The sequence below is a fragment of the Myotis myotis genome, unplaced genomic scaffold (assembly GCF_014108235.1).
Source record: "Myotis myotis isolate mMyoMyo1 unplaced genomic scaffold, mMyoMyo1.p scaffold_m19_p_2, whole genome shotgun sequence".
Lineage (NCBI taxonomy): Eukaryota > Metazoa > Chordata > Mammalia > Chiroptera > Vespertilionidae > Myotis > Myotis myotis.
This window is the reverse complement of record NW_023416324.1, coordinates 163285022-163310537: the sequence shown is the minus strand read 5'-3', so window position 1 is coordinate 163310537 and position 25516 is coordinate 163285022. Positions and strand designations below refer to the sequence as shown.

Genomic DNA, 25516 nt, shown 5'->3' with positions numbered 1-25516 from the left:
TTAGGTTCTGAACAGAGATACCATCTGAAAATCTGAGTGATACCAGGCAGTCAGATAACAGATCATTGTAATTGCCCAACTATAAGATGTTCTAATAGACATTGCATATAAAAATTATTTTTGCTAAGCTGAGATTCAAGAACAGAAGGAGAGGCCCTGGCCAGGCCAGTGTGGCACAGGTGGTTGGAGCATCATCCTTTATGCTGAAAGGTCAGGGCGCACGCCTAGGTTTTGGATTCAGTCCCTAGTTGGGGTGCATGCAAAGGGCGACCGCATGATGCTTCTCTCTCACATTGATGTTTCCCGCTCTTCCTTCCTCTCTCTAAAATTAGTAAACATATCCTCGGATGAGAATATAAAAAATAAAACAGAAAGAGAGGACTAACCCACTGTAAGCATCTTGCATCTTATTAATTCTCAAAATAAACTGTGAAGTAGGCATCATTTTATAAATGAGAAACAGGCTCAAATTATTACTGAGGCTCACTGAACTACCCAAGTTCACCTAACTAATAGGTATTTTAGCAGGAATTGAGATCCAGGTCTCTCAGGTGCCAACGACCATAGTACTGCCTCAAGAAGAAATACCTTAAGATGGAATCGGGATTGGGGGGAAATATCTCAACCATCAATATTCAGGACTGTAGAGTCAGATGACATAGGATCATCTCCCCAGCCCTACTCACTGTTACGCAGGAAGTCAAGTTCCTCTGGGCTATACTCTCTTTGTTGGCATAATGAAGCTAACCTAACAGTTATTTTACTTGCTTTGGGTTTGTTGTAAGAATCTAATGAGATAGTTTTATATAGTGAACAAATGTTTCTTCATATTATAATGCTTTGTGAGTGCTCAGCTTGTATCTTCTATCTAAATTCAATTCTCTGGGAAGAAACAGGGATTCATTTAAATTCTAAATGATTCCCTTTTACAATAGAAATGAAAACTGGATCCTATTTAATGAACTTTTCAATAGTTGGTTACCAGCTTTTGCAGCAGGCATACATACATCTGCAAACATAGAAATTTCTATAGAAGGCAGTTCATATGCAGTTTCAAGAATTAACCAGTTATAATTATTCCTTCTCATATATATGCTTCAAGGGTTTTCTCAATATTGTTTATTTTCATCATTAGAAGTAAAATCTCTGTGCCCAGAGACTGTGTGTGTTACTTGATGCAGTGCATGAATTAACTCATTAATCAAGTGATTCCTGAACTGCTACCATATTCTAAGCTCTATGCTAGGTTCTGGGTATACAGGGAAGAATACGATACAGCCTCTGCCCTCAAGGATCTCACAGGAGTGGGGAAGAGGCACATAAATAGTACAGGTAAATCAAAATGCAGTGGGGAGGTTTTTTAAAACAGGACACAAAAAGCAGTGACCAATAAGGGGAAAGACTAATAAATGGAACTTAAAAATCAAGAACTTCTCTTCCTCGAAAGACATCATTAAGAGTGAAAAGGCAAACCACAGACAGGAGAAAACATTCATCACACACATATCTGGCAAAGGTCTCATCTTGGAATTTCTAAAGAACGCCTATAAACCAGTAAGAAAAAGACAAAGAACCAGTAAAAAGTGGGCAAACTTGAGCAGGCAGTTCTCAAAAAAGAATCTCCAAATGACCAATGAGTATATGAAGAGATGTTTACTCATCATGAAAATGCAAATTAAAACCACAATGAGATACTGCTAAACATCTACCAGAATGCCTGTAATTAAAAGTGTTGGTGAGAATGTGAAGCAACTGGAACTCTCATACACTGCTGGTGGGAGTGCAAATGGGACTACTTTGGGTAACTGTTTGGCAATATCATTTGTCAAAATTAAATATCCATATTCACCTACCCTATAACTCAGCAATTTCACTCCTACATATATTCCCTGGAAAAAATTAGTGTATAGATACATCCTCCAAAAGACATGTATACGAATATTCATAGCAGTATTATTTATAATAGGCAAAAATTGAAAGTAGTCTAAATGTCCATCAACAGTAGATGAGACAGAACCTAGACACAGAACCTACACAGAACCTAGAGACAGAAGAACTTCGCTGGAGAGAACATGGCAAAAGATCCTGGACAGAACCTGGCTACAGAACTTGGTTGGAGAACCTAGACAGAACCTGGCTGAAGAACCCAGCTACAGAACCTGGCGACCGAACCTGGCTGGAGAACCTAGCGAGAGAACATGGCTACAGAACCTGGCTGGAGATCCTAGACAGAACTTGGCTGGAGAACTGGCTACAGAACCTGGCTGGAGACCCTGACAAGAGAACCCAGCTATGATGATCACCTGAATGCTGCCTCTGTGTCATTCCTTCTTTACTGACTCTGTCCACACTTTTGGGGACCCCTGGACCTGTTGGGGTTGGACCCCAACATCTGGCGCCCGAACAGGGACCCCTAGGTAAGTGCCCCACACTCGGGATTGATCGGACTCCACTGTAGGAAGAGGGTGGATAGTCTTCGCCGACTCTGTCCACACCTTTGGGAACCCCTGGAACAGGATTCCCCTAAGTAAGCCCCCCCCCCATTGAGAGCCCCACACTCGGGACAGATAGGACTCCACCAGGGTACTGCAGACCCCTCCAAAGATGATAAGTAGGGTAAGAAGGTGGATAGTACAGAACTTAGATTGAGAAGATGTGCCATACTGAGTCCAAAGAAAGAAGACTCTGTATTGATCTTTAAGAAGATGTGCCATACTGAGTCTAAAGAAATAAGACTCTGTATTGACCTTTTAACACATATGCTTGCTAGCAGAGGAATTAAGGTTACTCCCAGTCAGACAGAACGTTTTATACAAGAAGTATGTCCATGCTTTTCTGAGGAAGGAAAGGTAAATGTAAAGGCATGGGAGGAGGTAGGCCCAAGGAGCCTTATCCTTAACCTCACTGCAGCCTTTCCACCCCGGGAAAGTGCAGGATTGGCAAGCTCTCCCTGGGGTGATAGATCAGGACTCGGGTAATAGCAGAAAGCGCCAATCCTACTCTTAAAATGGATACAAGAGAGCATTTGGGGTTTTTCTTTTTAATGCCTGCTTTTAAAAAATAAAAAAGGGGGAATTTGCCGGGAGCCGGTCCATTCTTGCTGTTTTAAGGGACCTGTATTATATGGCATACTGTTCTTAATGTTTGCTCACCTTCTTGGCACTATGTGTTTTAACGGAGGTCACCTCTCTGAGAAAGGTTGTTTCCCCAGGTAGGGATTTTCCCCTGAAGTTAGGGAGGGAATAAAACCCATTAACTAAATGCCAGGAGGGTAATTAATCACTTTAACTAGGAACAATCATGCTTAAGCTACATAATCTTTACTCCCTGGAATGGAGATAAGAAACGCCCTAACCTTTGGAATAGAGATTGATAGGATTGGAATCAACTGGTATAAATACAGATGTAACAAGACAACAGGACACAGAACCTAGACACAGAACCTAGAGATAGAAGAACTTCGCTGGAGAGAACATGGCAAAAGATCCTGGACAGAAACTGGCCACAGAACCTAGAGACAGAACCTAGCAAGAGAACCTGGCTGAAGAGCCTAGAGACAGAACCTGGCTACAGAACCTGGATAGAACATGGCAAGAGAACCTGACTAGAACCTGGTGACTGAACCTGGCTGGAGAACCTGGACAGAACCTAGACACAGAACCTAGCAAGACAACATGGACACAGAACCTGGCTGGAGATCCTAACCAGAACTTTGCCGGAGATCCTGACCAGAACTTGGCTAGAGATCCTGGCTAGGCTGCTGATCAACTGAACGCTGCCTCTGTGTCGTTCCTTCTTCGCCGACTCCGTCCACACCTTTGGGGACTCCTGGACCTGCTGGGGTTGGACCCCAGCATACTAATATTTAATTTATAAGTTAAACATTATTATAGATATGTGTGTACAGGAAAAAACATAATATACAGAGGTGGGCAAAATCAGGTTTATAGTTTCAATACAAATAAATAAGAATTAAGAAATAATAATACAAGAATAATCTGTGTTTCAACTATTCACAACTGTAAACCTACTTTTGCCTAAAACTGTATGTAGGATTTGGTACCATCCACAGTTTCAGGCATCCACTCGGGGTCTTGTAACATACACCCAGAGAATAAGGCATGGCTACTGTAATTACATGCTGTTTTGGATAGTTGTCAATAAATTATTTGAAATTGTAAAAAAACAAAACAAAAAAAAAAAACAGTAGATGAAATTGTAATATTGTCATACAATGGATAATAGCAATAAAAAAGAATGAATTATATAATGAATAAATCTCACAGATATAATACTGAGTGAAGAAAGCCAGGCACAAAAAGGTACACATGTATGATTCCATTTTTATGAAATTCAAGAACAGCCAAATGCTAATCTATATATATAAAAGCCTAAGTGACCGTTATGACCGAATGACTGGAATGACTGGTCAACCAGTCACTATGACGTGCACTGACCACCAGGGGGCAGATGCTCAATGCAGGAGCTGCCCCCTGGTGGTCAGTGTGCTCCCAACTTCCTGCAGCTGGCCAGCCCCCATTAGCCCCTGGTGCTAAACCATTCATAGACAACCTGCCTCTGGGTCAGGGTTTTGTTCATAGCAGAGCAACTCCCTTGCTGCGATCCATTGAAAGTCAGCCCTTGACCAAGGGTTTGTCTCTCTCCCATCCTCTCCCTTTCCTGGGGGCCACCTGCCTGCTGCGGTGGCAGCATGGTGGCGAGGGAAGGAGTGTGGGGGGGGGGGAGTGGGGAGCCGCATGATGGTGGGGCAGCATCGTCATCTGGTGTCCGTTCCTTCCACACCCAGCCCAGCGACCATCACCACCTCTCTTGACCCTGCTGGGGCCTTTGGACCCTGGGCTGGGACAGGGAACTGGGGGTGGGTGGCGGTGGACATGGCCCCTTTCCCAGTGGGGCCAAGAGCTGGCACCCTCCTTGGAGCCAGTGGCCAACCTCCTGCGGTCCCTCCCCCTGGCCAGCCAACCTCCCGCAGTCCCTCCCCCCTTGTGCATGAATTCATGCACCGGGCCTCTAGTCAATGATAAAAGCCAAATGGAAGTCAACACTAGGGATAGAGATAATAATGGGAGGGATCACAATAGAGCCTTCTGGGGATTTGGAGGAGTCCTATATCTTGATCTGTGCAGTGTTGTCTAGGTGCACATGTGAAAATATTTATCAAGTTTTATAATTAGGATTTGTGCTGTTTGCTATATGTATGTATGTAATACCTAAATTTAAAACAGCAGCCCTAACTGGTTTGGCTCAGTGGATAGAGTGTCGGCCTGCGGACTGAAGGGTCCCAGGTTCGATTCTGGTCAAGGGCATGTACCTTGGTTGCAGGCACATCCCCAGTGGGGGGCGTGCAGGAGGCAGCTGATGGATGTTTCTCTCTCATCGATGTTTCTAACTCTCTATCTCTCTCCCTTCCTCTCTGTAAAAAATCAATAAAATATATTTAAAAACAAACAAACAAAAAAACCCCAACAACAACAGTGCAATAGGAGCACAAAGAAAGAAGTGCCTAACTCTGAGGAAAGAAATCAGGGAATCAGGGAAGATTGCCCAGCTGGTATGGCTCAGTGGTTGAGCCTCAACCTATGAACCAGGAGGTCATGGTTCAATTCTCAGGCAGGGCGTATGCCCAGGTTTCAGGCCCCCCAGTGGGGGGCATGCAGAAGGCAGCCAATCAATGATTCTCTCTCATCACTGATGTTTCTCTCTCTCCCTCCCTCTCTCTCTCTCCCTTTCTGAAATCAATAAAAATATCTTTTAAAAAAAAGAAATCAGGGAAGACTTCTCTGGGAATGTTTGAACTGGACCTTGAATAGAAACTTCTTAAAATGGGATTGCAGATCAGAGAAGACAAATACTATATGATTTTATTTATATGTGGACTCTAACAAAAACCAAAATAAACAAACAAAATAGAAACAGACTCACAGATACAGTGAACAAACTGATGGTTGCTAGATGGGAGGGAAGTTGGAAGACTGGTGAAAAAGATGAAGGGATTAAGAAGTACAAATTGGCCCTAACCGGTTTGGCTCAGTGGATAGAGCATCGGCCTGCGGACTCAAGGGTCGCAGGTTCGATTCTGGTCAAGGGCATGTACCTTGGTTGCGGGCACATCCCCAGTAGGGGGCGTGCAGGAGGCAGCTGATGGATGTTTCTCTCTCATCGATGTTTTGTTTTGTTTTTGTTTTTTTAAAATATATTTTATTGATTTTTTACAGAGAGGAAGGGAGAGAGATAGTTAGAAACATCGATGGGAGAGAAACATCAATCAGCCGCCTCCTGCACATCTCCTACTGGGGATGTGCCCGCAACCCAGGTACATGCCCTTGCCCGGAATCGAACCTGGGACCCCTCAGTCCGCAGGCCGACGCTCTATCCACTGAGCCAAACCAATTTCGGTTCATCAATGTTTTTAACTCTCTATCCCTCTCCCCTCCCTCTCTGTAAAAAATCAATAAAATAAAAAATAAAAAAAGAAGAAGTACAAATTGGCCCTAGCAGGTTTGGCTCAGTGGATAGAGCATCAGCCTGCAGACTGAAGGGTTCCGGGTTTGATTCTGGTCAAGGGCACATGCCCAGGTTGTGAGCTCAATCCCCAGTAGGGGGCGTGCAGGAGGCAGCCAATCAGTGATTCTCTCCCCTCATGGATGTTTCTATCTCTCCCTCTCCCTTCCTCTTTGAAATCAATAAAAATATATTTTTAAAAAAGGAAGTACAACTTGGCAGTTACAAAGTAATCATAGGGATGTAAAGTACAGCATAGGGAATATAGTCAATAATATAATAACTATGCATGGTGAATCCTATGCTTTTTTGGAGAATCACGTCATAAGTTATATAAATGTCTAATCACTATGCTGTATAATTTTTTAAAAATCATAAAAATGTCTACCCATCGACTTGTAATCCCATTCTTGGGAATTTATCCCAAAGAAATAATTAAACATAGGATGAAAGCTATATGCATCACATCTAATGTAAAAAAACAAAACAAAACAAAAACACACCAAAAAATAGAAACAATCTAAATGTCTAATAAAAAGGATAAATAAATTATTGCCTGAGCAATATTATATAGACTCTAGAGGCCCGGTGCACGAAATTCGTGCACGGGTAGAGTCCCTAGGCCTCGCTGGCGATCAGGGCTGATTGGGACCTTCCTTTCCCCAGCTGCCGGCTGCCGGCCGCCGGCCAGGGCCTTCCTTCATTCTGTGCCGCCCCTGGTGATCAGCACACATCATAGCGAATGGTCGAACTCCCGGTCAGTCGAACTCCTGAGTGGACAATTTGCATATTAGCCTTTTATTATATAGGATTACAAGGATTATTATGAAAGCTGTAGAATCATAGAAAAGTTTATATTTCATAACTGGTGAAAAAGGCAATATATATTACTACTATGCTTATGTAAAATGGGCTATGCATATGGACAAAGTCTAAAATGAAACATGCAATATAAAAATCATTGCATAAAAAGATTATGATGCCCTGACCAGTGTGGCTTGGTACACGGAAGGTCGCAGTTTCAAAACCCAATAAGGGCACATAGGTTGGGCGTGAGAACCAATGGATTGGTATATCTCTCTCACATTGATATTTCTCTCTTCCTTCCCTTTTCTCTAAAAATCAATGAACATGTCCTCGGGTGAGGGTTAAAAAACATGTTATGGACCCGGCCCCAAATGTTAATAGTGCCAAGGTGGAGAAAGGGCGGTGCAAGAAACCTAACACGTGAATCTGAAAGAAAGACTCTGACCATCTCCCTGGATAAAAGGAGAATACAGGAGGAAATCTCCGAGAAGCGCCTGAAGATAGAGGGCGGGCGCAAGTTGGTGTACGCAGTCAGGTCTGACCACAGGGCCACACTCAACCGCACCGATGGCTGGGGGCCCTGGAGGAGGAGTACCTCCTGAGACAGGCATCCAAGAGGAGCTCCAGTCCCCGAGCCTGGCGACACCAACCCCTTCTGCAGGCCCCCACCCCACAGAGGGAGAAAGCAGCCCTCGGACACAACCTCCAAGAGAGGATCCAGAGGCGACAGGAACCACTCCATCCACCACGTGGACAATGGGCTGTCGGGGGAGAGGGGTGACCACTGGCATCCACACAGCCCCCCTCGGCCGACCCCTCACCCCCACTGATGGGTGACTCCACCGGCAGAGAGGCTGCGGCCAGTTGGGAAGGAGCGGATGGGACAGACGGGACGCCGGACAAGCAGGCGCCCTCCCCCAAGGCAAGGCCGGGCCCCAGAGGAGGGCTCGCTGGGAGGTTTGAGCGCCAGAGCCTTTCTCCTACTTGGCAGGGGCCGAGGAAGACGTGCGATACAACATCATGCACTCGATGCCTTCTGACATGGACGGCGTGGAGCCCGTGACCATGATCTTCATGGGGTACCTGAAAGGGTGAGGACTACGCTCTCCATCTTACCCTGGGTAAGGACTACGCCCTCCATCTTACCTTGGGTCCTCCATTTTGGGGCAGAGCCATGTGCTTGGCGGGGCTTCTTCCCGGAAGAAGCCTCTGCTAGCCACACCCAGGATTTCTCTGGACTAGCCAATGATAATCAAGGGAAGTGCACGCCATCACTATGACCACATCCTGTGTAATGAGACACCGACTCGCGCCTGGCCAATTGGCGGGGCCCACACTCCCCTCTCCTGCCCTCACTCCACCCCCCTATAAAACCCACAGTCCCATCAGGCTTCGCGCTCTCTGCCACTGGGCTTACCGTTGCATCGGTGAGTGTGGTCGGGGAGCCGAACTAGTTTGAAATGAAGGACTCTTTGCTTTTGCATCAGACTCGCTGGCTCCCTGGTGGGCTCTTGGGAATCTTGAAATCTGGGCATAGCATTTGGGGGCTCACCCGGGATTCCCAAGACCATCGAGGGACCCCCGATCCGAAGAGTCTGACTGACCGCGGTAGGTGTCTGTGTCGTTTTGTGTTCTGTTCTGTGTGAGCTCGTTTCTGGAATCTGTAAGTGCCTGAGGGGTCTAGGTGGACGCGCTGTGAAAGACCACAGGCAGAGGAGAGTTGGAAGACGTTCCGCTCCCCAGGAGGGATGGATATGCCCCTCACGAGGGATGAGTATGCCCCTCACGGATTTGAGACGAGGCAGGTCGCTCCCGCCGGTTTGGTGTAAGGCCAACGTCTAGTTGCTTCCATGGAGTTGGAAGGCTGTATTTTCGGGCCCTGTTTAGTGTTCTGTGTTTGTACTGGACGGACGTTATGGGACGGACTCAGACTGCTCCTTTGGGTATTGTGATTGATCATTTCAAGGAGATTGGGGGAGGCTTTAGAGCTCCCTCAGGGGTTGGGAAGTTTTTAGGAATTGAATGGATTGTTTAAACTCTGAATGAATGTCTGGTGAAAGTGTGCGAGTGTGGAGGGAGGGGGACTGCCCTCCCCCCTCCTTTGTGTGGCGGTCGGGCGGCTGTCTGAGTGAGGGTCTGTGAAAACAGGTCACCCCCTCCCCAAGTAAATGCGTCTGGGATTTCTGTGCACGTGTAGGGAGAAAAGCTGGCTTAAAACTAATGTGCGCACCATCCGATTTTGGATAGAGTTTTAAGCTGGAATCTCCTTTCAAATGTGCAGGGAAAAAAAGATGCTAGCTAAATTCTAGCAGCAGGATTGGCATTTCCACAATAAAGAACAGTTTTTCCAAAGGGGGAAAGAAGGTTTTATACCAACAGTTACTGTTTTGTTTTAAATCCATGAAAAGGAATTAGCAAGGAAAGTCAGAAAATCTTAGAGTAGATCAGTATGTTTTTCTCCTTATGTAATTCCTCCGAAATCTGGCAATGCTAGATAAGTCATGGTAATACATTTATTTGCATATATTCAATAAGACTGGTTCCTAATAGTGGTTTTATTAACGGAAAACTTTGACTGGAGTATCATGTTTTAAAGAGCCCTGTCTGAGCTCCAAAGACTTGAAGCCAGTAAAAATGCCACGAAGAAAGCCTGGTATCCTGCTTGGGAGCCCTGAAGATGGCTGGCGCTGGAGCGTCAGGCCCATGCCCTACCATCACTGGCAGTTGGTAAGAGTAGAAGGGGAGCAGTAAAGATGCCTCTGTGTCCCTGCAGAACCCCCACACACTCTGGGCTACTGAGATGGGCCTTAAAGCCTAGAGCGTGGGCTCAGGTGGAGTTGCTACAGGTGAGGGATTCACCTAACTCAGCAGATACTGCAGGCAGGCCTGATGGCAGCTGGATGGCTTGGCTTCCTGGCCCTACGGGGCACATTAAGGTTCAACCATGAAATTCCAGCAAAGGTAGTCAGTTACCATTCTTGTTGTGTTTATGCAAACATCAGGACAGTAGATAAATTAATCTTGATTTGGCTTTTTGATAGCCATGGAGGAATTTTAAGAAGAAAAGTCCTATTTCAATAGAAGTTGTTAAATCTAAAATGGTTTCTTTCCCTTCCACCGGACCATTTGTTAAGCTTATAGGGATAGTTCAGTTGATAGTTCTGTGTGCCCAGTATGGGCCTCTAGCAATGGTGGAATAGAAATGCAGTCCGTCTCATGATTGAGCCGGAAGTTCCAAGACAAGGGGGGAATGAAAGGGCAAGGACTATGCCCTCCATCTTACCCTGGGTAAGGGCTACACCCTCCATCTTACCTTGGGTCCTCCATTTTGGGGCAGAGCCATGTGCTTGGCGGGGCTTCTTCCCGGAAGAAGCCTCTGCTAGCCACACCCAGGATTTCTCTGGACTAGCCAATGATAATCAAGGGAAGTGCACGCCATCACTATGACCACATCCTGTGTAATGAGACACCGACTCGCACCTGGCCAATTGGCGGGGCCCACACTCCCCTCTCCTGCCCTCACTCCACCCCCCTATAAAACCCACAGTCCCATCAGGCTTCGCGCTCTCTGCCACTGGGCTTACCGTTGCATCGGTGAGTGTGGTCGGGGAGCCGAACTAGTTCGAAATGAAGGACTCTTTGCTTTTGCATCAGACTCGCTGGCTCCCTGGTGGGCTCTTGGGAATCTTGAAATCTGGGCATAACATACCAGCAGGCAGAAGACCATGCGGAGGAGAGGGGGCTCCTGATGGGCTATGACGGCGTCATCCATGCTGCGCTGGTTGTCATCGATGAGGAGGAGTGCGAGGAAGAAGCTGGGAACCTGCCCCGCCCCCCACCCCCCCAGCCCAGGGCGCCCTGCGGTCAGACCACCAGCCGGCCAGGCCAACACCTCTCTCCAGGAAGAGAGCGGAGGTCAAGCCCCCGGAGAACGAGGCCATCCTTCTCCCCACAAACACTCCCTGTCGCTGAGAGAGCAAGAAGAACGCCTGGGCAGCCCTGTCTGCCCGCCTCCACATGCTGCTCAGACAGCCGGGACGGCACGGGGCCCCGTCACTCACAGCTTTAAGGATAAAAATGGAAAAGCTGGGGGGAAAGTTATCTGAGAGAGAGGTGTACCAGCTACATAAGCATACTTTGGAGAAGAAACTACGAAATGTTTGTCACTTTCTCTCCTGGATACTGTGTTTCTTTCCTTTTCTTTTCGATCCAAAAAAAAAAAAAAATCCAATTATATCCATATTAAGCCATTTGAGTAAGCAGTAGCCATTATTTGTAAAAACAGAAAAATACATATATTGCAAAAAAGCTGGGAGAACAAACACTCAGCTTTTCCAGTTACTTGACATGATTCAGTGGGAGTGAAAACCAGAATATTTTTATTGTATTGATACCAAAACATTTCTAATAAGAGCTTGTTAAATTTAAGAATAAAGTTATTTAAAATAAAAACAAACAAAAAAAACTTGTTATGGTGAAATATATTCTTATTTCTTATAGAGTGCCCTCATAATAAAGTTATTTTTTAAATCTTAAAAATAGGGGCGGGGGTCACCAATCTCCCACCCAGGGAGCACCACCAAGTAAGTGTTCAGCAGTCTGGTGTGACTGGGCTACAAAGATGATAGTGGCTTGGGACTTGAACAAAAATGTCAGAAGGCACCGTGTAAATAAAGGAGCTATTGAACACACCCAGTGAGCTAAGAGCAAAGCAGGAGGGTGACAAAGACAACATGGGGCTCTCCCAGAGCCCGAATTCTGCACTGAGTGAAACAGACATGGACAGCCGGTGTTTGAAACAGTGTTGCTGCTTGGGAAAGAAGGGAAGGTAAGATATTTCTCCACATGGGTTTGATTACAGAAACTAATATTCTTTTTTTTTTTAAAGATATTTCTCATGGGTGCGTCCTCTGACTCATGAAGATGTTTTAGCTCACGAGGCCATGCCTCCCGGTTCCTTTCTTAGGGTCACATGAAAATGAGCAGCGGGTGGGTCATCAGGAGAGGGCTCTTCAGGAAGAGGAAAGTGCCTTTAAAGGAAGCCTGTGGGCAGTGGTGTGGGGGCGCACACACGCACACACACACTCACACACACACACACTCACACACACACTTGCGTGGGGTGACCTCGCCATATATACAGAGCCGCCCTCGCCTCCTCGAGAGTCCTGAAGGAGAATCCCCTGGGTGGGGTCCTGCAGGAATCCCGGCTGGAGCTGACAGGAGTCAGGCCCACTCTGAAGGTTCTCTCCAGCTTCTCTCTCTCCCGTCCTGATTTTTGCCACGGGATGCAGGTAAGTAGGCATGAGAGGGCCCAGTGAGGTAATGGCCAGGGGACAGTGTGGCTTAGCAGTTCAGAGCTCTCAAAGGAGCCTGGCTCTGCCACTGAGCAGCTGTGCAACGTCGGGTAGTTCACGCAACTTCTCTGTGCCTCAGTCTCTCTGTCCACTTCAGGCCTTTCCGCGTGCTTCCCCTACTTTCCCCTTCCTGGTGTGGCCTAAGCCTGTCGTCAGTCCAGTGTCGCTTGGACGGCACTTCCCCAGGAGGCTCTACCTCATGCCTGCAGGGCAGGATTCCTCCAGGTGCTCCCGTCACACCGGGAGGTGGACGCCTCTGCTGGGCACTTGCTTAGGGCCTTGTCAGTGTCCCCACCGGACCTGAAGTTCCTCAAGAGAACAGACTGTATCTGAGTCACCATTGTACCCCAGACCCCTGGCATAGTGCCTCACAGAAAGTGGTCCCCTAAATATTTGGCTGTTCATGAAGGAATGAAAGAAAAGCCTGGATGGTGAATGAGGTAGACAGACCCAGGGAACTGGCAGCCCCCTCCTCCATCGGACTTAGTTGACCACTTATATTGTTGCCCAGACATCCAGCCCAGGGTCTGTTCACCCAGCCGGGATCTCCGGTTGGAACAGGGCCTCCCCTAAAGCCCGATTTTAAGGTTTTACCTTAGGATCCTGCTTTCCCTTCCGATATCAAATTAGCCAACCTCTTTGCTAATCTCCTGGCTCACATTTTTGGAAGCATTTCTCCGAATGTTGTGGTTTCTAGGAAAACAAAGTCAGGGAGAGGAAGCGAAACTCAAACGAAGCCCTGGCCCTCCTGGACGGAGCATCATAGTAAGTCCCGTGGACGTGAGATCAGCCAGGATTCTCCGATTTCCACTCTTCCAGAGGCCAGCCTCAGCTTCTTAGTTTTCCCTCTGCATGTCCATATTCTTGTGTTTCCCTTCTAAAACTTTCCTGACAGGAAAATTTCACATAGCAGAGATGGTCAGGGGGGTTATGTTGGTGGTCTGGTCTAGACAGGCTTCCTCATAGGTGGAATGACTTGAAGGCGGCTGGAGGCATTCCTGAAGGAAAGCTTCTCCCAGCTGGTCTAGAGACCATGCTTGAAAGTCCAACCTCACACCAGTCCTCACTGGGGCCCTCGACAAAACGTCAGTCATCTGGTGGGGCGTGGGTTAAAGTTGTTGCTTGCCAACACCCCCTCCTCCCCGAATTGATCCATTCACTGGAACAGAGAGCCCGGCCCTTGGTGACAAGACAGTCAGTCTGGGGAGGGAGGTTGCCCAGACACACACTTGCATCCCAAACTGCGGGGAGGACTGTTATCCTATTGGGGCCCTGCCTCCTGAAAGCAGGCAGGCTCTTCACCCCAGGACCTGAGGAGGAACAGCTGGTACTCGGGGCCTAAGTCAGGAAAAGAGGCCTCGTGTGATGGGTCAGTTTGGGGAGAGGGGAGGAGACAGGACACCTCGACTCTCCTGGTCCCTGATCTGCACCCTTGCTGTCAGGCTCCTTGGATCCCTGGGGTTCTGTTCCTTCATAGCCTATCCCAAACTGCCCCAGCACATGTCCCCTCTCCACTGAAATCTGAACTTTCATCAGAGACAAATTATTCAATTCACTGTGAGAAACAAGGCATAGAGATTGGGGAAGGCAACTCATCACACTGAAATGCTAATGCCATTGAAGCAGGAACTTCCCTGTTGGCAGGAGCCCAGAGATGAGCCTGGGCTCCGAGACTAGGGGGAGCAAAGGTCACCAAGGGCTGCAGGGGCTGGGGAATGAGGGAGAAGGGCAGGAGCACCCCCCAATCAAGAGCCCTACTCAGTGCTCTGTCTGGCATCAGTCTCTCTACCATAAACGTCAGTCTGGACAAAATAAAAATTTAGGGTAGTCATTCCTAGGAAGGGATCCAGAAAGATGGTAGGATCAGAGAGGCACACTTGGGGCTTCATAATATTAGCAGTAATGACCTATTTGTAAACTGTTGTATTTACATGTTTAATTATCCCATACAATTTACAAGTACAAATATATTATATACATTATGTTTAATTCTTTAAACACTGAAATATTTTATTATATGTGTATGTATATGTATGTGTGTGTGTGTGTGTGTGTGAGAGAGAGAGAGAGAGAGAGAATGATCCATACATTTAAAAAACATTATTTGCAAAACCATGTGTTAGAGAGGAGTGTCAAGACCCTTAAGATGAGACAGACGTATAACTGAATACGAAGTGGCAACAGGCCACTTCTTCAGGAAGTCATGATATTGACCTTTATTCAGATCCACATTGATGTGAGTTTACCCTACTATTACTAGTCCTATTCTATTATATATATATATATATATATATATACATATATATGTATATATGTATATATATATATATATATATCTCCTATCTAATAATAGAGAAACATGGTAATTAACCATAACTTCGCTACCCTTCCCATTGGCTAATCAGCAAGATATGCAAATTAACTGCCAACCAAGATGGCGGCCGGCAGCCAGGTAGCTGAAGCGAACAGGAGGCTTGCTTGCTTCAGTGATGGAGTAAGCCAACATTCCCCGCCTGCCGCTGCTGGCCTCTGAGCTGCAGTCTAAGAAACAATGTTGCAATTATAGAAGCTAAATAAACCCCAGAAACCGGCTTTCAGCCAGCCAGGCCTCAGAGCTGGAGCTGAAACAGTGTTTCAATTATAGAAGCCAAACAAACCCAGATACCTGCTTTCAGCAGCCGAGGTCTCAGAGCTGGAGCCGAGCCTCAGAGCTAAAGCCGGCTCTCAGCTCCAGTGACAGCCATAGAAGGTAAATAATTTCCAGAATAAAAGGAAAAAAAAAGAAAAAAAGGAGAGGTTGGGAGCTTCAGTCACACGCCAGCCTGAAAATGGCCCTCAGCCCCTCACCCAGACTGGCCAGGCACCTCAGTGGGCACCCCCACCCTGAAGGGGGTGCAACCAGCTGCAAACAGCCATCATCCCCTCATCCAGGCTGGCCAGGCACCCAAGCAGGACCCCCCACCCTGATCCAGGACACCCTTCAGGGCAAACCAGCCGGCCCCCACCCGTGCACCAGGCCTCTATCCTATATAGTAAAAGGGTAATATGCCTCCCGGCACTGGGATCAGTGGAGCCTCCCAGCACCAGGATCAGCGGAGCCGCGAGGCCTCCTGGCCCCTGGAGCAGTGTGACAGGGGGCAGCGCCCAAACACCCTGATCGCCCTGCGGCTCTGTGTGTGACGGGGGGTGGGGGGGGCTCACAACCTCCCTATCCGCCCTGCTCTGTTCGTGACAGGGGAAAGCGCCCCAACCCCCTGATTGGCCCTGCTCTGTGTGTGACAGGGTGCGACGGCCTGACCCCACCCCCCCAATGGGCCTTGCTCTGTGTGTGATGGGGTGGAGCCGCAACCTCCCCATCGGCCCTGCCCTGAGTGTGATGGGGGCAGTGCCCCAACACCCTGATTGGCCCTGCTCTGTGGGTGACAGGGGGTGGCGCCGCAACCTCCCCATCGACCCTGCCTTGAGTGTGATGGGGGCGGCACCCCAACCCCCCAATCGGCCCTACCCTGAGCATGACTGGGGGTGGCATCGCAACCTCCCGATCTGCCCTGCTCTGTGCATGACAGGGGGTGGCGCCCCAAATCCACAATCGGCCCTGCTCTGAGCCCAACCAGGGGCTGCACCTAGGGATTGGGCCTGCTCTCTGCCACCTGGGAGCAGGCCTAAGCCAGCAGGTCATTATCTCCCGAGGGGTCCCAGACTGTGAGAGGGCACAAGTGGGGCTGAGGGACACCCCCTCCCCCCCGCCAGTGCACAAATTTTTGTGCCCCGGGCCTCTAGTACACTAATAAAAGAGAAACATGCAAATTGGTGTCACTCCGCTACACCCTCTAGCTAATCAGAGTGACTATGTAAATTAACCCAACAAAGATGGTGGTTAATTTGCATACACAGGCTTGGAGTGAAGACTGAAGACTGAAGTCTGAAGAGGCTTGGCTTCTCCGCTGCGGCCGGACCAAAGGCCTGGGTCCCGGGTGCTGGAGGAAAACCGGTGCCAGCAGCCAGGGGAAGGAAGGCCAATTGCGCGAATCTTTGTGCAATGGGCTTCTAATATATATAACCAAGAAGTTCACAAATCAGTGGAAATATAAAAGATTGTAATGGCTATAAGTAAAGGTATGGAGGAGACATTGTATAACTATATAGGCATGACATTTAAAATTTTTAATCAGTTTCATTGATATATAATTAAAATATAATAAAATTCATTAATTTTCAGAGTAGTTAGATGAGTTTTGTCAGTACATGTAGTTGTGTATTTACCAGCAGAATCTAGATTTAGAACATTTTGATCCCTTCAAAAAGTTTCCTATGTCCCTTATATCAATCCCCTCTTCCATTCCCAGCCCTTGGCAACCATGGATCTGCTTTCTGTCACTAGTTTTACTTTTTCTAGAATTTCATATAAACAGAATCATACAGTGAGTGGTCTTTGTTTCTGGCTTCTTTCACTTAGCATAATACTATTGAGATTTATCCATGTTGTTGCATGCATCTGCAGTTTTTTGCCTTTTTATTGCCTAGTAGTACTCAATTGTATGGATATACCACAATTTATCTATTCACATTAATGAATATCTGAGTTGTTTCTCATTTTTTTCCTTTCATTTTTTAAAATATATTTTTATTGATTTCAGAGAGGCAGGGGAGGCATAGAGAAACATCAATGATGAGAGAGAATCATTGATTGGCTGCCTCCTGCACACCCCCGCCTGGGAATTGAGCCTACAACTCGGGCATGTGCCCTTGACCAGAATCAAACCTGGGACCTTTCAGTCCTCAGGCTGACACTCTAGCCACTGAGCCAAACCAGCTAGAGCTCCTTTCATTTTTAATTGATTTTTTCTTATGGTAAAATATATGTAACAAAGTTTATTTTAACCATTTTAAAGTATACAGTTCAGTGGCATTAATTACATTCACAATGCTGTGTAACTACCACCACTACCTATTTCCAAAAATTTCCATAACCCTAAACAATAACTCTGTAACCACTAAACAGTAAATTCCCATTCCCCCCTCCCTACAATCCTTGGTGATCTCTAATCTTTCTAGTTCTATGAGTTTGCCTATTCTGTATATTTCATATATATATATGTGGAATCATACATATTTGTCTTTTAGGGTCTGGCTTATTTCATTTTTCACAGTTCGTTCAAGTTCTAGCATGTAACAGAACTGCATTCCTTTTTATGGCTGAATAATATAGTTATTCATGTATGTATATACACATTCATCTGTTGGTGGACACTTAGGATGTTTTCATATTTCTAATTTTTAGTTATGAATAAAGCTGCTATGGACATTCAAGTACTAGTCTCTATGTGGACAGATGTTTTCATTCCTCTTGGATAAATATGTAGAAGTGGAATTACGTGATCATTCGGTAAGTGAATGTTTAACCTTATAAGAAACTGCCAAGTTTATTCCCCAAGTGGTGGTACCATTTGCATTCTTACCAGGTCTCTCTGGGCGTTCCAGTTGCTCCACATCCTCACTGACACTTGGTATAGTCCAACTTTTTAACTATCACAATTCCAGTGGGTGTGTAGTAGGATCTTATTTTGGTTTTAATTTGCATTTTCCCGTGTTAATCATGTTGGGTATCTTTTCATGTTCTTAGTTGTCATTTAAATATATATATTTTTTGTGAGATGAAACAAAGTATTCAAATATTTTCCCCATTTTTTAATCATTGTTTGTCTTCTTATTATAGAGTTTTAGATACACGTCCTTTGTCAAATGTTATGTATTCACATTCCAATACATATTCACAAAATGTATATTGTATTTTCTCCCAGCCTGTGGTTTGCTTCTTCATGTCCTTAATGATGTCTTTTGAAGGGCAACATTTAAAAAAATGTTTTTATTGATTTCAGAGAGAGAAGGATAGGGGGATAGAGAGATAGAAACATTGATGTGAATAGATCAATTGTGGTATATCCATACAATTGAATACTACTAGGCAATAAAAAACAAAAAACCTCAATAGTATTATGCTAAGTGAAAGAAGCCAGAAACAAAGACTACTCACTGTATGATGGGATGAGGAGAATGTGTGTATGAGTCGAAGTTGGCAGAAAATGGAGCAATTAAACCCTATCCATTGGGGGATATTTATAAGAGGCTGAGTTTTTAAGCACGATCCTTGGTTCTTCTGTCCGACCCTGGGAGGTGAAGTATCTGTGTCTGTCTTTCCCACCCCATGCTCCCAGTAGCAGAGCTACCATGACCCTCCTCCCTTTGTTCCAGGACACTGTGCTCTCCCCACAGGATGGCATGCTCAAGGACCTGCTCCCGCATCCTGGGGCTGAGCCTCGGGACTACAGCCCTGTTTGCTGCTGGGGCCAACACGGTGCTCCTCTTTCCTAACTGGGATGTGACCTACCTGTTGAGGGGCCTCATTGGCAAGCATGCCATGCTGGGCTCTGGGCTCTGGGGAGGAGGCCTCATGGTAAGTGTCCTGGGTTCTCTGAGCGAGAACTCCCAAAGTGCCCCCCAGGGATGAAGCAGGGAGGTGAAGGGGGAGGAGTGTTTTGATTCCTTGCAAATGAGTTTGACCTAACAAGCTGGTCTGGAGTCTATAGCAACTCCAAAGGATAGAAGAGTCTAGGACAGCGGTTATCAACCTGTGGGTCGACACCCCTTTGGGGGGGTCAAACGACCCTTTCACAGGGGTCGCCTAAGACCATTGGAAAACACATATATAATTACATATTGTTTTTGTGATTAATCACTATGCTTTAATTATGTTCAATTTGTAACAATGAAAATACATCCTGCATATCAGATATTTACATTACGATTCATAACAGTAGCAAAATTACAGTTATGAAGTAGCAACGAAAATAATTTTTATGGTTGGGGGTCACCACTACATGAGGAGCTGTATTAAAGGGTCACGGCATTAGGAAGGTTGAGAACCACTGGTCTAGGAAGACTTGCTGGATTTTGGACTAGGCATACTAGGTGTGAACGTTGCCGTCAACAGAGTCAGGGCAGGCTAGTCATCCAAACCTGGGCCCTGACAGGCAAAACCAAACCCTCTGGGAAAGAGAGGATAATCAAGTCCCCGGGAGGTGCCCAACCAGGCTGGTGCAACAGCCACAGGTGGCGGCAAGAAGTGTCCATTACCCAGTCTCGTCCTAACGCTCTTTCTCCTCTCCCAGGTACTCACTGCAGCCACCCTCATCTCCTTGATGGGCTGGCAATACGGCTGCTTCAGTAAGAGTGGGCCCTGCCGAAGCGTAAGCACCAGACTTCACTCTTCTAATACCTAGAACGTCCCCACATCCCATTACTTCAGAGGCCGAGTGGTAAAAAGGCAATTTTGGTCTTGGGGTTTGAAGTCAGGTGCTGGTCATGCCCCTTAATCACTCTAAGCTCTTGGGCGAGTGGCTTAACTTTCCTGAGCCTCAGGTCCTCATCTGTAAAATGGGGGTTAACAGAATCAAGTCAATGACCCTGTTATTTAACTAACCATAAATGTTGTAATGAACCATGAATGTTGTAATGAACCATAAATGTCTATACACATGTGAGAACTGTTGTTATTAATTTTTTACCTTATTGAACAATATGAACATGAGTTATGTACATTGCAATCATGTTGTTTTATAATTTGAATATATTTTTATTGATTTCAGAGAGGAAATTGAGAGGTAGAGAGAGAGATAGAAACATCAATGATGAGAGAGAGAGAATCATTGATTGGCTGCCTCCTGCACGCCCCTTACTGGGGATCAAGCCCGCAACCCGGGCATGTGCCGTTGACTGGAATTGAACCTGGGACTCTTTCAGTCCGTAGGCTGACACTCTATCCACTGAGCCAAACCAGCTAGGGCAGTGGTCGGCAAACTCATTAGTCAACAGAGCCAAATATCAACAGTACAACGATTGAAATTTCTTTTGAGAGCCAAATTTTTTAAACTTAAACTATATAGGAGGTACATTGTTATTAACTTAATTAGGGTATTCCTAAGCTGGCCTTTGCTAAAAACGTCCTCAATCTGATTGAGGTACGTTCGCTGAGGTTGACCCCTTCCAACTCTCCCATCCACACTCATCTTGTATACTTGTTTGTCTATCTCCTTTCCGAAAACCGACTTCTGTGCATGGGCCATGAAGTTTCAATCACACTGTACATGATTGCCAGCACGTGATATTTTGTGGAAGAGCCACACTCAAGGGGCCAAAGAGCCACATGTGGCTCACGAGCCGCGGTTTGCCGACCACTGAGCTAGGGCGTAATCATGTGTTTTTGAAAGAAAATTTCTTGCCTATTTTGTTTAAATTTTTCTGTGAGCTGGAAGGTTCTCCAGAGATCATCTAAAGACTAGATTCTAGTCTAACCTCTCCATTTTACAGATAATGAAACTGAGGCCCAAATACTACTGTAATTGCACTTTATTAATCACAGTAGCATCTATATTTATTTGAAAACTCTGTTTTCTTACACATTATGTTGCCTATTCATTCTCAGACACGTGGACTGGTGGCCTCCTTACAGTAACCCCACAGCCTACTTTGGTATCTGCCACCTGTGTAGTGGGAACCCCCTGATTCAGAATTACATGCTAAAGAATTAAATATAAGCACCCACACATTTCACTCACTGTCTGTTCTCAGTCACATCTGTTTTCCCCTAAGGGAATGGTTCTCAGGTTGAGCTACACCAGAACGCTCGCAAGGTCTGTTAAAACACCAGTTGCTGGGTCCCCCCCTGTACCCCTCTCCCCGCGCCCGCCAGGCCCCCCCCCCCCCCCCCCCCCGAGTTTCTGATTCAGTAGGCCTGGGGTGGAGAGGGAAATTTTGCATTGCTAACAAGTTTCCAGGTGAGGTGATTGACGCTGCTGGGACAGGGACCACATTTTGAGAATTACTGTTCTAGGCTTACATCAGAGTAATTAATCTTGAATCTTTTAACTTAGAGTCAAAGCTTACCACGCACCTGGCCCTGCCCGGGTAGCTCAGTTGATTAGAGCACTGTCCTGATACACCAAGGCTGTGGGTTTGATCTCAGGTCAGGGTATATACAAGAATCAACCAATTAGTGCATAAATAAGTGGAACAATATAAACCTCTCTCTCTCTCTCTCTCTCTCTCTCTCTCTCTCTCTCTCTCTCTCTCCCCCTCCCCCCTTCCCTCCCTCCCTCCCCCTCTCTCAAATTGATAAAAACAAACAAACAAAACCTTTCTCTGTGCCCTCCCAAGCTTCAAACCAGCTTGAGATCAGTGGGGGAAAAACTATGATTCTGTATAAAAAACTATTTATACGTGTGTTTTGTAATTTTAAAATATGTATTCTTTGGAAAGGAGAATAAAAGATTTGGTATCCTGGGAAAGAAGACAATTTGGAAGCGAGCTAAAATCCTGCCATAAAATAAACTCATTGCTCTCTTTGGGAGGGGAGAGCAGTGTACAGATGAGAAAAGGACAGTGACAGACCGGTGTCATTTCAGAGTCGACTGCTGTTTGTCTGTTTCTCTTCTCCTCTGTCCCTGACTCCCTCCTTCCCTGCTTCCTCCCTCCCTCCCTCCCTTTCATGCTTGATTTGAACAAGACTGGAATCGGGGATGGGATGGGAGAAAATACAGCTTTGCCTTAAAAGAGTCAGAAGAGGGCAAACGACAATCCGACTCTTTAACGCAGAGGCTGAATGACTGTGTGTGAAACACTGAAAGGTGTGAAAGAGCAACACTGATCAGTTGCCTCCTATACTGATCAATGCCTCAACCGGGGATCCAACCCGCAGCCCAGGTGTGTGCCCTGACCGGAAATTGAGCCCACAGTGGGCGTGCAGGACGATGCTCCAGCCAATTGAACCACACCGGTCAGGGCTGAGCTTAAAAGCTGTTGATGCCAACCTGTTGAGACGGTCCAAGGGCCTGCGGACACAGGCAGATCCAGGTTCAAGTGCCAGTGTGCCCCCTTCTCAGTTCTTTCTCTTCCACCCCTTCCTAGCTCTACCCTGTGACCCCTCAGCAGCCACCCTTCCTTGGTCAAGCTTGAAAGGAGGTGCCACGGGTGGGAGTAGCCCCGTGTGATATCATGGAGACAGCCTGAGCACCAGAGAAGTTTCCAGGTGGCCCCACAAGTCACCTAGTCACGACCCCAACTCAGACTCACTGTTTCTTTTCTTTTTTGTTAATCCTCAATGGAGGATATTTTTTCCATTAATTTTAGAGAGAGTGGAAAGGACAGGAGAGGGGGAGAGAGAGAGAGAGAGAGAGAGAGAGAGAGAGAGAGAGAGAGAGAGAGAGAGAGAGAGAGAGTGCACCACATCGAGTGGTTGCCTCCCTCACATGCTCATCCAACCAGGGAGGGGAACCCGCATCCCAGGTACATGGCTTTGACTGGAATTGAACCCGCTACCCTCCGCTTGGCGGCTGATGCTCTAACCACGATCCATGCCAGCCAGGGCTCACTATTTTTTCTCTCTCTCTGTAGATGCTCGCTGCTCTATTATCAAGTGGCCTGGCTTTGCTTGGAGCCTTGATTTGCTTTATTACTTCTGGAGTAGCCCTGAAAGATGGTCCATTTTGCATGTTCGATGTCTCATCCTTCAACCAGACGCAAGCTTGGAAATATGGTTACCCATTCAAAGACCTACGCGACAGGTAAATGGATGGAGACTTGAATGAATTTTCAGCCTTTTCAGAGAAAGAGAGAGAGCGAGAGATTGGGGGGGAGGGGGGAAGGAGAGTGGGAGAGAAAGAGAGAGACTACAAACTCCTTTTGGTGATGCATTCTAGCATCTCACTCCTCTGACGCTCAAACATTGCAAATGCAGCAACAACAGTTACCCTCAAGAATGAGTCTAGGCCTGTGACCTGAGCTGGGGGAGGCTTCGGCTGTCGGTTGAGGTTGCTTATTTGGCATTTCTTACTTGTTCCTTGTCTCTTTATTTGTGGGAACAGGAATTATTTATATGACCATTCCCTCTGGAACTCGGTCTGCCTGGAGCCTTTGAAAGCTGTCATTTGGCACGTGTCCTTCTTCTCCGCTCTCCTGTGCATCAGCCTCCTCCAGGTTCTCCTGGTGGTCACCCACTTCTTCAACGCCTTCCTGGGCCTTTTCTGCAGCCTCTGTGAGAAGCCATAGGCAATGCCACTTCACGGACACGGCTTTCATCAGAAACTGCCTTGAATCCTTTCTGCAACTAGGGTCCTCATCTGTAAAATGACCCTAGTCACCTTGATCTTGGACTCCTGGTTCGTAGGTCGAGGCTCAACCACTGAGCCACACGGGCAGGGCACGTATCAATCACAAACAGACTTCCCTTTTAGGTATTCCTGTGGTAATTATAGCAATAATAATTCCTTGCAAGTATGTTGCATGATGTTATGCATTTTAAATCACATTGTAAACTGCATGACATATTAATAGAAGGAATAATTGTCATTTTTATTGTGTAAGAACTTAGTCCATAAAATGTCCTCCAGCCATGATCTCCTTTCAGCTTAACAACCCCATAAAAGTTGCCACATGTAACCCACAGAGAAGTTAAGGCTCCTACAGGATAATGGACTTGCTTCCCCAAAGCACTCAGTTAGGTTCAGGTGAAGTCAGTACTTGAGCCCCTATCTTCTAAATTCATCAGTAGTTATGGACTAAATTGTGTGTCCCTACCTCCTGCCCACCCCCTGCCGCCCCAAACTCACAGGTTGAAGCCCTAACCCCCAATGTGACTTTATTTGGAGGTAGGACCTTGACGGAGCTAATTAAGGTTAAACAAGGTCACAAGGGAAGGACTCTAACCCAGGAGGACTGACATCCTTCTAAGAAGAGGATGAGATGCCAGATCTCTCTCTACATGAGCACCGGAGAAAAGGACGTGGAGGACATAGCTAGAAGGTTGCCAACTGCAAGCCAAGGAGAACGGCCTCAGACACCAACCTTGTTAGCACCTTGATCTTGGACTCCCAGCCTCCAGAAAATAAATTTCTGTTGTTAAAGCCACCCAGGCTGTGGCGTTTCGTTACAGCGCCCTGAGCTGGTTAACCCCCCAGCGTTCTTTTCACTAGCGTCAGGGCAGTTCAGTCGGTGGTATACACTGAGCATACACTGTGTGCCCGACATTCCCGGCTGTGCACGCGGTCAGGAGTCTGAGGCTCACTAGCTGTGTATCTTTGGACCTCTATGGGTCTCAGGGTTCATGTCAGTTTATTTTTAAAATAGTTTTTTATTAATTTCAGAGAAGAAGGGAGAGGGAGAGAGATGGAAACATCACTGATGAGAGAGACTCATTCATCGGCTGCCTCCGGCATGGTCCCTACTGGGGACCGAGGCTGCAACCCCGGCATGTGCCTGAAAGGTTCGGCGTGGGCCGGGGTTGCGCACCTATGACATGAGGCCATAATGTATCAAAAAGGATTTTATTCCCCAACACCTGAGTGCAGGTGGGCTGAGACCGAGAAAGGCATCAGCGAAGAGAGCCGCTCTGCTGACATAAGGGTCCGGTCCGTCCTTGGTTCCTCCCATGCCAGGTGTCTTCTGGTTATCCGAGCTATGCTGTGCTCAAGGCTGCAGCTTTCTGCAAGATGTCTGCTAAGCACAATAAGTTTTTCTCCGCCCTAGTTTATTCTCTTCAACACTTTCAGTGCCCTGACTGAGAACTCAAAGGTGACCTCCTGGTTCTTAGGTCGAGGCTCAACCACTGAGCCACACGGGCAGGGCACGTGTCAATTTCTTAAGATTGTGAAGCGGTTAATAAGAGCTAGTGCGTAATAAAATATTTTGTAAACCAAGGCAGAACTACATCAATTTGGGCCGAAACTACAGTCCGGCGTTCTTGGCCGGGTCTGCCCAGCAGCGGTGCGCAGGCGCGG

The 25516-nt window shown here is 46.7% G+C and overlaps 1 protein-coding gene and 1 pseudogene across 2 annotated transcripts; both read left to right on the top strand.

Annotated features, from left to right (window-relative positions):
- Positions 1 to 7294: 7294 nt before the first annotated feature.
- Positions 7295 to 8495, top strand: LOC118676932 (annotated as a pseudogene).
- Positions 8496 to 12335: 3840 nt separating this feature from the next.
- On the top strand, positions 12336 to 24647 carry TM4SF19 (transmembrane 4 L six family member 19). Of its 2 annotated transcripts, none has more exons than XM_036347464.1 (6): positions 12336 to 12623; positions 17968 to 18072; positions 18960 to 19140; positions 19856 to 19933; positions 23136 to 23305; positions 23606 to 24647. In XM_036347464.1, the coding sequence occupies exons 3-6, from the start codon at positions 18961 to 18963 to the stop codon at positions 23787 to 23789; spliced, it is 612 nt and encodes a 203-aa protein (XP_036203357.1). In that variant the 5' UTR covers positions 12336 to 12623; positions 17968 to 18072; position 18960; the 3' UTR covers positions 23790 to 24647. The 2 variants fall into 2 exon arrangements, with proteins under 2 accessions (XP_036203357.1, XP_036203356.1); XM_036347463.1 differs by having other exon boundaries at positions 12338 to 12623; positions 18939 to 19140.
- The last annotated feature ends 869 nt before the right edge of the window (positions 24648 to 25516 follow it).